Genomic DNA, 17,031 nt, shown 5'->3' on the forward strand with positions numbered 1-17,031 from the left:
CGGGAAGCACTGTAATAAACATTCACACTATACAAGAAAAATACCTGCTTACATATTTTGTGCTCTATTAATTTGCAGATTTTAACTGTGAAAACTTTTAGAAATGTACCAAGAAGTGCGAAAAATAATTCCACTTCCAAAGTGTCGTCAAATTCTTCTTCTTATGCTTTGTTTGCAACAAAAGTTGGAAGATGGCTACTTTTTCATGTCAGATGTCGCTAGTGTCGCTCGATCTGCCGTTCTCCATAAACATATATGCAATCTACTCATAATGCATAAACGCTTCTGTATGAAAAACTGCTTATGTGACGGGGCTTTAACTCTCACAATTCACTCAGCGTGTTTATTCGGCTATCTAACAGCTCTTTGACATTTTAAAGTGTTGGTTATGAATTATGTATAAAATTGATCCTGTTATTATAATAGTGATGTGTGGAAGTTACACTGGATCACATATGTACCAGTAGGGTACTTAAGTATTAAATGGGAATATTTACATGAATGCTTATAACTTTTGTATTAGTCCATAGATTTTGTTGAATGAAAGCTTATCTTTTTTGTAATAAAACAGAGCTTAGAGGGGAAAAAACAAATCTGCAAAAAAATAAAAAGTTTTCGAGATCCTTCCTCGCAAAGTACAAATTTTTTTTATATCTTTACAAAAAAAATGGAAAAAATCCGTAATGATTGTTCGTTATCTTTGAATCTGCAGGGCCTAGCAAAAAGTATTGTATGCACAGTTTATGGAAAATTTTATTACCTTCTAAAAGCTTCAAACCGTTTTGGAAGTGCTCAATTCGTTCTTGAGATATATATGATTAAGTCGACCCATTTTTTTTTTTTAAACCGTTATTCGTAAATATCTCAAAAACGTTACCATATAATTAAAAATAACCCTGATTTTCGAAATCAGGGGGTAATTTTACATAGGAATTTCATAATGGCGTCTCTGGTGGATTTTGGCTGTAAACCAGTGTTATTTAAGAAGTCCTTTTCCTTAAAATTTAAGGATAATTATTGCATTTGGCAATGAACACATTTTCTGTTACTCAACTGACAGAAACATGTTTGCAACGTATCAATAAAAATAGCGTTCGCTGAAAGCGGCTAATAGCTATAGACAAAATTTCAAAATCAAAATTAAGCAACATTATGTCTGTGCTGAAGAACACATTTTCTGCCACCTTTTGATCCATTTATACAAAGTGCTTAACACTTTTTTTAAATCCTTTTTTACTTCCTTTATATTAGGTCGGTTTAAGGTTTGTCTGCTTTTCATACAAATCTTGCAATCGATTTTTAAGTAACTTCTCATTGAGCTACAGACGTAAAACTTTACGCATAGGTTAGACACCGTGACAATGCAGCAAAAGAAAAAAATCCGTTAGGTGGCGCACGTATCGAAATAATTAGATGAGAATTTGAAAATTTGAATCCGGGTTTTAAGTAACTTCGCGATGAGCTAGAGACTTGAAATTTCAAACTTAATTCAGAGGACGATGACTGCCGATGACACGAGAGAAAAAGATTCGCTAGGGGGCGCACGGGATGAGATATTTAGAAAAATCGTACGAAACGGAGGAAATTTTGGGATTGATTTTTATGTAAGTTCTCATTGAGGTACAACTGTAAAACTTCACAGATAGGATAAAACACCGAGAAAATGTAAGAAAAGGAGAAAATAAAAATAAAATCAATCAAGTAAGGAAGGTTAAGTTCGCGTGTAACCGAACATTACATACTCAGTTGAGAGCTATGGTGACAACATAAGGGAAAATAACCATGTAGGAAAATGAACCGAGGGAAACCCTGGAATGTGTTTGTATGACATGTGTATCAAATGAAAGGCATTAAAGAGTATTTTATGAGGGAGTGGGCCATAGTTCTATAGGTCGACGCCGTTTAGGGATAAAGCCATAAAGGTGGATCAGGGTTGACTCTAGAATGCGTGTGTACGATATGGGTATCAAATGAAAGGTGTTAATGAGCATTTTAAAAGGGAGTAATCCTTAGTTCCATAGGTGGACGCCGTTTCGAGATATCGCCATAAAGGTGGACCAGGGGTGACCCTAGAATTTGTTTGCACAATTTGGCATCAAACGAAAGGTGTTAATGAGTATTTTAAAAGGGAGTGGCCTTAGTTCTATAGGTGGACGCCGTTTCGAGATATCGCCATAAAGGTGGGCCAGGGGTGACTCTAGAATGCGTTTGTACGATATGGGTATCAAATGAAAGGTGTTAATGAGCATTTTAAAAGGGAGTAATCCTTAGTTCCATAGGTGGACGCCGTTTCGAGATATCGCCATAAAGGTGGACCAGGGGTGACCCTAGAATTTGTTTGCACAATTTGGCATCAAACGAAAGGTGTTAATGAGTATTTTAAAAGGGAGTGGCCTTAGTTCTATAGGTGGACGCCGTTTCGAGATATCGCCATAAAGGTGGGCCAGGGGTGACTCTAGAATTCGTTTGTGCAATATGGGTATCAAACGAAAGGAGTTAATGAGTATTTTAAGAGGGAGTGGGCCTTAGTTCTACAGGTGGACGTATTTTCGAGGTATCGCAATAAAGGTGGACCAGGGGTGACTCTAGACTTTCTTTGTACGATATGGGTATCAAATAAAAGGTGTTAATGAGTATTTTTAAAAGGGAGTGGGCCTTCGTTTTATAGGTGTTCGCCTTTTCGATATATCGCCATAAAGGTGGACCAGGGGTGACTTTAGAATTTGTTTGTATGATATGGGTATCAAATGAAAGGTGTTAATGATTATTTTAAAAGGGCGTGGGGCTGAGTTTTATAGGTGGACCCCTTTTCGAGATATCGCCATAAAGGTGGACCAGGGGTGACTCTAGAATTCGTTTGTGCAATATGGGTATCAAACGAAAGGAGTTAATGAGTATTTTAAGAGGGAGTGGGCCTTAGTTCTATAGGTGGACGCCTTTTCGAGATATCGCCATAAAGGTGGGCCAGGGGTGACTCTAGAATTCGTTTGTGCAATATGGGTATCAAACGAAAGGAGTTAATGAGTATTTTAAGAGGGAGTGGGCCTTAGTTCTACAGGTGGACGTATTTTCGAGGTATCGCAATAAAGGTGGACCAGGGGTGACTCTAGACTTTCTTTGTACGATATGGGTATTTTAAGAGGGAGTGGGCCTTAGTTCTACAGGTGGACGTATTTTCGAGGTATCGCAATAAAGGTGGACCAGGGGTGACTCTAGACTTTCTTTGTACGATATGGGTATCAAATAAAAGGTGTTAATGAGTATTTTTAAAAGGGAGTGGGCCTTCGTTTTATAGGTGTTCGCCTTTTCGATATATCGCCATAAAGGTGGACCAGGGGTGACTTTAGAATTTGTTTGTATGATATGGGTATCAAATGAAAGGTGTTAATGATTATTTTAAAAGGGCGTGGGGCTGAGTTCTATAGGTGGACCCCTTTTCGAGATATCGCCATAAAGGTGGACCAGGGGTGACTCTAGAATTCGTTTGTGCAATATGGGTATCAAACGAAAGGAGTTAATGAGTATTTTAAGAGGGAGTGGGCCTTAGTTCTACAGGTGGACGTATTTTCGAGGTATCGCAATAAAGGTGGACCAGGGGTGACTCTAGACTTTCTTTGTACGATATGGGTATCAAATAAAAGGTGTTAATGAGTATTTTTAAAAGGGAGTGGGCCTTCGTTTTATAGGTGTTCGCCTTTTCGATATATCGCCATAAAGATGGACCACGTGTGACTCTAGAATGCGTTTGTACGATATGGGTATCAAATGAAAGGTGTTAATGAGTATTTTAAAAGGGAGTAATCCTTAGTTCCATAGGTGGACGCCGTTTCGAGATATCGCCATAAAGGTGGGCCAGGGGTGACTCTAGAATTCGTTTGTGCAATATGGGTATCAAACGAAAGGAGTTAATGAGTATTTTAAGAGGGAGTGGGCCTTTCTGGACCAGGGGTGACTCTAGACTTTGTTTGTACGATATGGGTATCAAATTAAAGGTATTAATGAGAGTTTTAAAAGGGAGTGGTGGTAGTTGTATATGTGAAGGCGTTTTCCAGATATCGACCAAAATGTGGACCAGGGTGACCCAGAACATCATCTGTTGGATACCGCTAATTTATTTATATATGTAATACCTGCCAAGATTTTAAGGGTTTTTTATTTCGCCCTGCAGAACTTTTTCATTTTCTTCTACTTAATATGGTAGGTGTCACAACCATTTTATAAAGTTTTTTCTAAAGTTATATTTCGCGTCAATAAAACAATCCAATTATTACCTTAGCATGTTTCATCCCTTTTTTCGTATTTGGTATAGAATTATGGCATTTTTTTCATTTTTCGTAATTTTCGATATCGAAAAAGTGGGCGTGGTCATCGTCGGATTTCGTTCATTTTTCATACCAAGATAAATTGAGTTCAGATAAGTACGTGAACTGAGTTTAGTAAAGATATATCGATTTTTGCTCAAGTTATCGTGTTAACGGCCATGCGGAAGGACAGACGGACGACTGTGTATAAAAACTGGGCGTGACATCAACCGATTTCGCCCATTTTCACAGAAAACAGTTAACGCCATAAAATCTATGCCCCTACCAAATTTCAAAAGGATTGGTTAATTTTTGTTCGACTTATGGCGTTAAAAGTATCCTAGACAAATTAAATGAAAAGGGGCGGAGCCACGCCCATTTTTAAATTTTCTTTTATTTTTGTATTTTGTTGCATCATATCATTACTGGAGTGGAATCTTGACATAATTTACTTATATACTGTAAAGATATTAAATTTTTTGTTAAAATTTTACTTTAAAAAAATTTTTGTTTTTAAAAGTGGGCGTGGTCCTTCTCCGATTTTGCTAATTTTTATTAAGCGTACATATAGTAATAAGAGTAACGTTCCTGCCAAATTTCATCATGATATCTTCAACGACTGCCAAATTACAGCTTGCAAAATTTTAAATTTCCTTCTTTTAAAAGTGGGCGGTGCCACGCCCTTTGTCCAAAATTTTACTAATTTTCTATTTTGCGTCATAAGTTCAACTCATCTACCAAGTTTCGTCGCTTTATCGGTCTTTTGTAATGAATTATCGCACTTTTTCGGTTTTTCGAAATTTTCGATATCGAAAAAGTGGGCGTGGTTATAGTCCGATATCGTTCAATTTAAATAGTGATCTGAGATGAGTGCTCAGGAACCTACATACCAAATTTCATCAAGATACCTCAAAATTTACTCAAGTTATCGTGTTAACGGACGTACGGACGGACGGACATGGCTCAATAAAATTTTTTTTCGATCCTGATTATTTTGATATATGGAAGTCTATATCTATCTCGATTCCTTTATATATGTACAACCAACCGTTATCCAATCAAACTTAATATACTCTGTGAGCTCTGCTCAACTGAGTATAAAAATTTTTAAGCACTTCCTTTATATAAATGGACAAAAATCAGGGAAAAATTTCTCCTTATATAAAGACATATTTTTGCTAAACTTTGATTTTAAAATTTGGACATAGTGCAAAATATTTATGAGAAGTAAAAATATAAAGGTGGAGCGCACTTTATTGACTAATAATATCTCCTTTCCTACCAACTTTCCAATGCAAGTAATGTGCGCCCCACTTTTATATTTTAAATTCTCATAAATATTTTTGCAATTTCTATGCCAAATTTAAAAATCAAAGTTTAGCAAGAATATGTCTTTATATAAGGAGACATTTTTCGCTGATTTTTGTCCATTTATGTAAAGGAAGTGCTAAAATTTTTTTTTATTTTATTTTTATTTAAACTTTAGTTTGCGAAGAATTTGTTCTCAAAGTGAGAAATATGTTTTTGAACCCATCTCAAACATTACCGGCGTGGAATCGATTGCAAATGCTTCCCAACTGCTTATAAAAGTGAACAAAAAGAAAAAAACTGTTGAGAAGAGTGTGAGACAACCTTTTTCACTTTTCTTTGTTTTTTGTTTTTGTTGTTTATTAGATGAACAAGTAAGGAAGGCTAAGTTCGGGTGTGACCGAACAGTATATGCTCAGCTGCCAAATTACAGTTTGCAAAACTTCTAAATTACCTTATTTAAAGGTGGGCGTTGCCACGCCCATTGTCTAAAATTTTACTAATTTTCTATTTTGCGTAATAAGGTCAACCCACCTATCAAGTTTCATCGCATTATCCGTATTTGGTAATGAATTATCGCACTTTTTCGTGTTTTCCAAATTTTCGTTAACGAAATATTGGGCGTGGTTATAGCCGGATTTCGTTCATTTTAAATAGCGATCTGAGATGAGTGCCCAGGAACTTACATACCAAGTTTCATTAAGATACCTCAAAATTTACTCAAGTTATCGTGTTTACGGGCAGACGGACGGACGGACATGGCTAAATGAATTTCTTTTTTCGCCCAGATCATTTTTATATATAGAAGTCTATATCTATATCGATTAGTTTATGCCGTTACGGCCTAGCTTTGCTCAGTTGAATATAATAAAAATATATGTATTAGACTGGGTCGATTTGTTAAACGATATCGCGCCATCGATTTTTAGATAGGATTTGGGCTCAGGAAAAAGGTTCCACTACGCATACCCAAAAAAATAATTTTCGAGCCTGCGAAATTTAATTTTTTGACTTTTTTTCGGCTTTGATTTTTAAAGTTTTTATCATGACCTACTAAACAAATTTTTATTTGATTGTAAAATTTTCATGTATACCCTGTCCGACTCAAAAATGTCCGCTAAAACGTTGGCGATAACGGTTTTTTGAAAAAAATTTTTTTTTGAAAATTTTATTAGTAAGAAAAAACCTTACAAATCAAAGTCGAAAAAAAGTCAAAAAATGAAATTTCGCAGTCTCGAAAATTATTATTTTTTGGGTATGCGTAGTGGAACTTTTTTCTGAGCCCAAATTCTATCGAAAAATCGATGGCGCAATATCGGTTGACTTTCGTCCATACAAATCGACCCACCCTAATATGTATGTCAACCATTCATTGCTTGCACTCAACCTTTTGATTTTTGTTTTCCTTTTAGAGATTTAATGGAGGAGTTAGTTGTTTATATACGTGAAGCTGTCGATAGAAAGCAAGAAAATATGCGGCGTCGACGTCGTCGTGATGCTTTGCGTTTGCAATTGGTTCGTGTATTGGAAAAAATTGCCGAAAATGGAACATTTGGTGTTAGGTAAGTATGCACACACATGTACATACGTACGCATGTAAGTAAATCTCAAGAGAGTAGAATGAGTAGCTGCTAATAGTAGAAAATGTGAGTAGCTTTTAAGGACATTTATTTATATGTATGCTTATCTAATTTGGATGATTTTATTATGGAACTCATTAAGAATATTCAGACAGTGTGTTTGGAAATATATACACTTACGGAAATAAGTATTGACACAAGGACTGTTTTCACATAGTTTTGCTAAAGCAAAATATATTTCGAAATTTTCTAACAAAAATACTAGCAGACCCGTCAGACGTTGTTCTGCCTTAACTTTGTTTCATCATTCGATCTAATTCAACATGTATGTATGTATGTTCATATGTGACGCTGTCCCACTCAAAGCAAGTTTGCTCGTACAGCGAACAAACATATTTGCTTTTTTGAAAAAAATTTAACTTTTGTTTAAACAATTTTGCTTATATTAGAAAGGAACCATTTACTTTTTTATGCAGAACGAATATAAATATTTCAAGGAAGAAATGTTAAAATCGATCCATCCGTTTTGAAATTATAGGTAGGTTGAACTGGCCGGTCCATGAGGACCTCACATAGACTGATTGAGTCCGTAGTGTTACCAGAAGTTTGTTTTAACGACCAACCTGAAAAACCCTATCAAAAACCAGGACCTATGTTATAAAATAACTCCGTCCTCTTGGCAAATACTAGAAGCTTCCTAGGACTTAAGCCACTTGCTGCTTCTAGATCTGACATCTGGCAAGTGCAGGGCACGAGCACAGAATGTGCTCGATCGTTTCCTCCTCCAACCCGCACTTCCTACACCTGCTATCACTGGCCAAGCCTAATTTAAAGGCATGTGACGCCAGAAGGCAGTGTCCAGTCAGAATACCCGTCATGAGTCTACAGTCCTCTCTTTTTAATGATAGAAGCAACTGTGTTAGTCTAAGGTTGTAAGACCTACACATAATCTTCGACACTTTACAGCCACGCGCTTGAACCCACGCCTTTTCTGCTTGGTGGATCATGTGCACCTCTCGCCTTCGCTTAATCTCGCCCAATCTAATTGGGACGTCTACGGAGAAAGCTTCAAGGGATGCGCTCTTTTTAGCTAATTCGTCCGCTTTTTCATTCCCATCTATTCCCATATGCCCTGGGACCCAATATAGATGTATGCTTCTCCCTGTCCCGATTCTCTCCAGATACTGCTTACACTCTAACACGCATTTAGATGCTGTGCTATGCGAGATTATTGCCTTAATTGCTGCTTGACTGTCAATATAAAAGTTAACACGGTTGCAGCTTAAGCTATTCTCTTCCAGGGTTTCTACTGCTTTGGTTACGGCTAATATTTCCGCTTGGAAAACGCTACAGTAATCCGGCAGCCTGTAGGATCTGCTTAATTCCGGATCAGCGCAGTATACCGCAGACCCTACTCCTTCCACTATTTTGGAACCATCGGTGTACACATGTATCGCCTCGTCCGCCATTTGCGCACCCTTGCGCCAACCGTCCACCTCTATTGTGGCCTTGAGATCTCCCTCAAAGTGCAGGTAGGGAATCATGTAGTCTGTTCGTCTTCTGACTGAGGACGCTATACTACTATGGCCATATGGTCGGCGCTCAAGCTGCCCCGAAGCATCGAGCCTGGTTGCGGTCGTTAACGCTTTGTTCTTTGCTACCAGGTCTACAGGTGGAATGTGCAGAATGGCATACAGTGCAGCCGTTGGGGTTGTTTTCAGGGCTCCCGTAATGCAAAGCATCGATAGTCTGCATACCCCCTCTAATTTTTTGAGGTATGTTGTTTTTTGTGTGGCTTTCCACCAAACAAGAACTCCATAGTATAGAATAGGGCTTACAATCGCTGTAAAAACCCAATGAGAAAGAGAGGGCGATAGGCCCCACGTACACCCCAGCATTCTTTTACATGCATAGAGTGCCGTTGAGGCCTTCTTGACCCTCTCCTCCACGTTGAGCTTCCATGACAGCTTACTGTCTAGGATGATTCCTAGATATTTTGTGCAAGGTTTCTCCTGTAAGGTCACCGCTCCTAACTTAGGCCTGGTCCAATTTGGGACCTTGTACCTCTTTGTAAACAAGACCATATCCGTCTTCTCCGCATTGACTTTCAGCCCGACATTAGATGCCCAGGTATGAATATCCCGAAGCGCCCGATCCATCAAAGAACTAATCGTTGGAAGGCATTTTCCACTTATGACAATTGCAACGTCATCTGCGTAAGCCGTAAGTTTTACGGGTCCCTCATCGAATTGCCTGAGCAGTTGGTTGATGACCAGTGTCCACAGCAGAGGTGATAGCACCCCTCCCTGCGGCGTGCCCCTGTCCACTGATTTCGTGGCCTCGTACAATCCCCATTGTGATGTAATCTTTCTGCAATTTAACATGCAGCCGATCCATCTGATTAAGGCAGGATGTACTTTAATGTAATTAAGACCATCCATAATCGCCCATTTTGCAACATTATTGAAAGCCCCGGCAATGTCCAAGAAGACTCCTAGAGCATACTCCTTATATTCCAAGGATTTCTCTATGCTTATTACCACCCTATGCAATGCGGTGTCTACCGACTTGCCTTTGGTGTACGCATGCTGTGTTGTGGAGAGCAGCTTTTCATCCACGTTGGACTTTATGTACACATCTATCAGCCTCTCAAAGGTTTTGAGCAGAAATGATGTTAAGCTAATGGGTCTATAGTCTTTGGGATACACGTGACCGATCTTCCCCGCCTTTGGTAGAAAAGCTACACGAGCAGTTCTCCAAGAGTGCGGTACATGATTCAGTCTTATGCACCCATCGAATATTATTTTAAGCCATTCCACGACCGCCCTACTTGAGACTTGTAGCATGGCCGGGAATATACCATCTGGGCCCGGCGATTTAAACTTAGAAAACGTCTTCACTGCCCACTCGATCTTGGTATCGGTCACCAAGCCCGGCACCACTAGCTCCGTGATCGAAGTGTGAGTGATGTCTGCTGGTTCTTCTAAACCGTCTCCCGATGGGAAATGTGTATCGAGAAGCACCTCAAGGGATTCCTCACTATCACGTGACCATTCCCCGTTCTCTTTATTTATTAGTCCCTGGACTATGTTTCCCTTTGCTAGGACTTTTTTTAACCGTGCTGTTTCACTGGAGCACTCTATGTCCGTACAGAAACTTTTCCATGAGTTTCTCTTCGCCCTGGTAATTACACGCTTGTAGATCCTCAGTAGATCCCTGTACTCGTCCCGACACGCTTCGCTTTCCGCGGTCTTTGCGTGTTTAAACATTTCTTTTTCCTGTCTTCTTAGAAGACTCAGCTCATTGCTCCACCATGGCGGCTTTGCTTTTCCTCTGAATCTTCTTAGAGGGCAAGCTTTGTTATACGCAGTCATAAGCGTCCTTGTTAGGAATTCATTCGACTCCTCCAGTTCCTCTACATTAGCAACCTCTTTGGGTTGTCCCAGTTTCGTTTCTACATGTTTCTGGAATTTAGTCCAATTCGTTGCCCTAGGGTTTCTAAAGGTTCCTCCCTTCTCTACCCTCTTTAGTGGGATGCTGAAGCTTATATACGCATGGTCGGAGAAGGATGGTCTATCGAGAACCATCCAATCATACCTTGATATATCACGCTCGGAGCTCAATGTAATATCCAGAACATTGCTGGATGTTGGACCAATGTATGTAGGAACATTTCCCCTGTTGGCTATCTGCAAATTGGTTTGCAGGATGTAACAAAATAGAGATTCGCCTCTCTCGTTCGTATCTGCTCCTCCCCACGCATTGTGGTGCGCATTTGCATCTGCGCCTATGACCAACCGCCCTTTGCGCCCTTCCTCCCGTACTAGCCTTTTGCACTCCATCGGTGGAACCTCCGCAGCATGGGCCATGTAGCAGGACGCCAGGATAAATGCCTGATAGGTGTGTAAACAATAATTTACAAAATTTTGGCAATTTGCCACTCCCCTATAATATACACTTTCAAATTATATTGAAAATGTTCATCTAACGTAGCTAAGCTTTCAAATACAAAAAACCCCTTAAAATCGGAGCATTCTCTGTGAAGTGATGAGCGAACAACCATATTTAGCGATTTTATTTTAGAAGATTTATAGATATAGATCATATTGTTTTATACAATTGTTCTTGTTATTGATATTAGAGAAAAATTGCAAATTTTCCAAACGGCGATGGTTACTAGAACATGTTTCTTAATTTCACTTCTTCATCAGCCAGATTGATATAGATTATTGATATATAGATAGATAGATGTACAAATATGCAATAAAATCAATATAAGTTAAAGTTTAAGATCTTACGATAAATTCCAAAATCAAAATAAGAATCTTAAGTAAAATTTTAAAATTTTCACCCAAAACTTTGAGAATTTTTCTGAAAATGCGGTTTCGTAGCTCATGCAATAAAGTGTTAATCTTAATCGCCTAAACGGTTTTCGGTATTTTGTAATTTTTTTTTTGACAGCAGAGCTGGGCAGTTTCTTCCATATAAACTCTTGAACGTAACTTTTTTAAAACAAGAAAATGCTCCTTAAAGCACTTTATTTCACAAAAATTCAATGAGCTAAAAAATTATATACTCTGAAAATTTCTAAAAAATTCGTAGTGAAAATTTTGAAAATTTACTGTTTTGAATTCGATATTTTTTTTCGAAATTTTTGTTGAAAACGACACAAAAAAATCCCTTTTCTGTCAGTATAGGTACATTTATACGTATAGATAGCGCAATATGAATTAGAGATGCTGCGAAGCTTTGATCCCAAATACAGGGGTCGGAAGTTCCGACAGCTTGGAATTCTGGGGAACCGAATCGCTTGCATTGTTTTGTTAGTTTTACAGTCGTGCATTTGTAGACTAGTTGCGCATATTTTTTATAATTGATGGAATATCTCGTGAATGTGTTTTTGTTTGTATATTTTCTACAAAGTTATAAAATTATAAACTTTTATACTTATTTATTTGTTTTTTTAACTCCTTTTATGTACTTTGATATATAATAGTACATGTGTTCTGGAACGAGATACGATGTCCTTACACCCTACATTTGTGGAATATATTGAGGGAGCAATTCAATATTTATTGGCCGAAACCGATAAAGACAATACCAGTATTCGTGAAGTAAAAGCGCATTTTTGCAATTTCATACGTAAAATGATCAAGAATTTCTCACGTAAGTTTTTATATGTATGTTGTTTGTAAAAAGCTAACAGAATTTCCAAAAGTAAGCAGTAAAATGTAGACAATCCAGGCAGAATTCATATAGGTTTTTATGATTATTTCTTGGCATATAAGTTTGCTTGTAACTTCCCTGCAAAAAATGCGATTAGTCTAGGATGAATCCGGGATGAGTCGCAAAAGAATATTCAACCAATGCCAGTTTTGATCTCTTTATATGAGTTGAACTGTTCCCTTTTGTTTGAGCATGTCCTATGAAGAGACTAATTGTACCCATTTATACTCGAAAGGGATCGATAGGATCAATCCCCTTTGTACCCATATGAGAACAAAGACTCAAATATGGTCCAATCGCATTTTTCATGGCAGAAACACAATCGAAGGGTTTGCGAAGCCAACAAATCTATTTTATGTAAGTTGTTCGCCAGCTTTTCAAAAAGGAATAAAAAATATTCTTACAAAATTTAACCCTAACTCCGGCGTAGTCGTTAAGTCCTAGTAATTTAGGTTTGGTATAGGGCTCCGCATTTTTGTTAAATAATTCGATTCAATCACCTGTAATCTTTTTCGTTTTTCTAACTTCGTTACCGTTTTTTTTAATATTTCTTAAAATGTGCTACATAGATTTCAAACTGACTAATCCCAACTGTACCCGAAAGGGCTAAGGGGGATCAATTATGACCAAATGTAAACAAAAGAGAGCAATCGGAGACCAATCTCTTTAGGGATTAATTGCACGATTTTTTACAGGGTAATATGTGTTTAAGATTTACACTACATACACAGTTACAATACATACACAGTTATATATTGCTTTTGTAGGGCAGTAAATACTATTTATTTAAGGCCCAGTTTTTCACTACAAGTTCAACTCAGTTTGTGAGTTAATCTACGCTCAAACTTATTCGGCAGTTTTTCAGTCTATCTTAACTGAAGTTTAAGCTGAGCTTAAGCGGCCGATCTGGCAGGGTTAAATTCTAGTTAACCTATCAGTTATTTGCCTTCGTTCGAAATGGCGTCGGATATACCCAACACGAATTTTGGGCTTCAGTACCACTACAGCTCATATTGATAACAAGGCATGCTTCTAAAATCTCAAAAGTTGTTTCGAAACACTGACTCAACTTGAGAATCATAACGTTCTGAGCAAAAGAGGAAATTTTTTATAAAGCAAAAAATGCTATTACTTAAGGTGAAAAAAAGATAGTTCCCAAAATGTATTTATGTATGTGTGGTTCTCTCACTGGACTCAAATATAAGATTACAATGCTACAGTATTTTCACGAATATAAAATAAATTATGTATAACTTATTTTTAATTAATAGCGCTTCCTAGCATATCAACCAGGTGTTTATTTCTCACAATAAACAGCTGTTGGCGTTGGTGTTACCACTTCGGGGAAGATTTTTTTTCAACCCACCTCAACTCGATATCTAAAGTAGGATATGAACTGGAGAAATGTGTTGGATATGTATTTGGAAGCTGTGCATTTCTTAAAATCTCTCAATGGTCAGAAAATAATTTGAGAATGACGTTGGAGATTAACTTGAGAACTATACATTTTACAAGATTTCTCAAAGTTTGGATAGTGATGGAGAATGAAGTTGAATATCAACTTGATAACTATCTGGTTTAAGAATAATTGGAGCATGATGTTAGATATCAGCTTCGGAACTAGATATATATTTTCTGAGGTTGGAGAAATATTTTTTCCATGTTTGTTGGGTAAACATAATCCAGCTGTTGCCGTACCTACAATTATCTAGATAATAAAAAAATAGTGTTGCCTTACAAAAGAGCCTACCCCAAAGGCGGCCCTGAAAGGTGAAAACTGAAACTGAAAAACTGCTCAGTAGTTCAACTGGAGTTTAAATTTGACTAGAGTTTAAGCAAACTTAATTTAAGCTTAACCAACTACTGAAAAATCGGGCCTAAGCAACAGTAAAAAGATCGAAATCGGTTCGTATTGGTTGGTTTGATTTTTTTAGAATGTTGCTCCAAATAAAGCCCATGTGTTCCCTTAAATTTATGTATGTACACCCCATTTTGTAGGCCAACGTCTATTTTTATTTTTTACTAGCAGAGTACCCGACGTCGTTCGGGTATAAATAAAAGCAGTTCTATATAGACTAATATATTAGACTAATCCCAACCCCCATTTGTATGGGAGATGCCACGCCCCTTTTTCGCTATCCCCAATTTTCCCCGAGGGGGTAGGGATTAGTCTTATATACCTCCTCACCTAATTTCTGTCGTCAAGCTTTAATACTTTCAGATATACTGACAACGAAAAATTCCCGTTGTATGGGAGGTGCCACGCCCCCTTTTTCGTTATACCCAGTTTTTCTGGATGGGGTAGGGATTGGTCTCATATAACCACTCACCTAATTTCATTCGTCTAGCCTTAATACTTTCAAATATATTGACTACGAAAAATTCCAGTTGTATGGGAGGTGCCACGCCCCCTTGTCGAAAACTTTTTTTTTATATAGCCTACCATAGATTGACGCATTCAGGGTATGTCGTGGCAAAATTTCGTTCGATTCCATTCTGCGGTTTAGGCTGCAAGTCCAAACATACATACAGACATACTTTCACAAATATATAGTAGTATAGTAGGGCAAAGTAGGTGTTACGATATCGAATTATTTCTGAAATAATGGATAAGCAGGTTTCAAGAACAATTTTTATTTTGCGTAAATTCCATTGACAAGACAAATAGAAACATTTTATCTTTTTGTTATTTGATGTATTTTAAGTCAAAAATAAAAGCTAAAACTTCATTTTGTTTGTCCAGTTAAACAATAAAGTATGGAATTAGAGTATATAGTCATAATCTTTGCCGTAAATAATGTCATAAGGTGCTATAAACCTAAATAGCAATGATGGTAAGAACGGTAGTGTAGTTAAACACGCCAGCATGGTATTGGCGGAACAGGCTGCTCTATCATCCTTGAAGTATGATACTCAACGCAGAAGGCAGGAAGGGACACCCCGAGAGAATATAGTGGGTTCCCGTTCCACCTATGGACTGCTAAGAGCTAAAAATGGTGCGTCTACAACCCCATGCATGGTGCTGGACTTAGAACGAAAAAACAAGGCGATCCCTTCGACTATATAAGGATGATGCTGTGTACTGTGCAGATTGCTGCAGCTAACCTAAAAAGTGTGTCGTGGGTATACAGAACGGCAAAACTCAACTTGAAGAGACGCTGAGTGGTACGTACTATTCAGTAGCGACAGGAAATATGAAAACTCTACAAACACCCATTGGCGAGACTTGGTCCACAATGCGGCGCCGAAAGGCGATACCACGCTTCGGCCCGGTACAAAGGGTACCTCCTGAACAAGTTAAATAGTCAAAATAAAAAGTAAACACACCAGTCGCGAGAAGAGAGAATACTAATATAACGGGCACGCTGTAGCCATAAATCTGCTTCCATTGAAGCTATAGGCAGCTTGTATTACCGAATCTTTCAGCACTGATTGCGTCCATTGGCAGATATGGTTGCTTAAGCGAACTATACCCAGGGCATTGGTAACATCGCTCTACATTGTGAAAGGCTCTTTCTATATTTAAAAAGGGTACTATAATATATAATGAGATCATGGAAGGCAGTTTCAGTAGACCTGCCCTTCATGTATGCATTTTCTGCCATAGAAAGCTATCTAAGAGCCTTTTCAGAACCTTAGCATGAAGAGGGTACGACTTATGGATATGTAGCCTTTAGCGAATTCATGTTTTCCTCTGCCTGCTTTGGGCATGGTCACCGATAGGACCATAAATCTTGCTGAGAGCTTTTCTCTCGAGCACTGCAAGAACCATCCCATCATCTCTCGACACCGTTCAGGATTCCATACATCAGGACAGAAACAATGAGAGACTTATAGAGCGTGATTTTTTTCTACAAGAGAGTACTTCGTTTTTAAGTTGCCTACTTAGTTCAAAGTAACTTTTGTTGGCAAGAGTTGTCAAGCGTTTGGTTTCTATCAGTCAAAAGGGGCGCGACTGCTAAGGCGCCAACGCCGCGATTATTTGTTCGAGAACATTAAGTACTTCTTATTGTCGTCACTCATATCAAGACCCACTTCTTTGCCTCTTTATCCAAGCTAGAGAAGACAGATCTTATGGCGCATTTGGTAACTACAACATTAGCTTAAAAAATCGCACAAAAGGGAGTCGGCTTGACTGAAGGCAAGTTCGATTTCGAATGGCTCGGACAGTTCACATTCCTTATGGATATGGTCAAAGTCTTCAGCAATGCTTTATTAGCTCTGCAGAGAACTTTAATGCAGACAAAGCATTAACAAGCAACTCCTGAAGTCAACAAAAAGATGGCACGTACCATAAGTATTCTACAGGGCCTGGCATATCGTAAAAATCTGATCGAATAGACTTACTACGTATAAAGCGGCACTGATAAGTTCCAATCAGTTCGTTGACTTTGGGCTTCTGTCTGCATTAAAACCGTGGAAGAGCATTTACGTGGCTCTAAGATGTTTGCCTAGCGAAAAGATGAGTAGTCAAAGAGCTCGGGTAAATCAAGCCAATTTATAATATCTTAAGGACTGACCCATATCTTCGTGTTCATTACACATTTTTTGAGATGAACTTTGAGTATAGTCTAATTGTTCAAGCTCAATTTCCTGATTGTTGCGCCAAAGACACC

The 17,031-nt window shown here is 38.1% G+C and overlaps 1 protein-coding gene across 10 annotated transcripts in view; it reads left to right on the forward strand.

The window, feature by feature from the left end:
* The window catches only part of fry (Protein furry), a 470,099-nt gene that overhangs the window by 111,002 nt on the left and 342,066 nt on the right, over window positions 1–17,031 (forward strand). For all 10 annotated transcript variants that reach the window (XM_067788943.1, XM_067788945.1, XM_067788946.1 and 7 more), the window contains 2 exons: window positions 7,022–7,171; window positions 12,186–12,355. In XM_067788943.1, the coding sequence (XP_067645044.1) occupies window positions 7,022–7,171; window positions 12,186–12,355 (320 nt within the window). The remainder of the gene's footprint in view (window positions 1–7,021; window positions 7,172–12,185; window positions 12,356–17,031) is intronic.

The sequence above is a fragment of the Eurosta solidaginis genome, chromosome 5 (genome assembly GCF_040869045.1).
Source record: "Eurosta solidaginis isolate ZX-2024a chromosome 5, ASM4086904v1, whole genome shotgun sequence".
In the NCBI taxonomy this organism is placed as follows: Eukaryota; Metazoa; Arthropoda; class Insecta; order Diptera; family Tephritidae; genus Eurosta; species Eurosta solidaginis.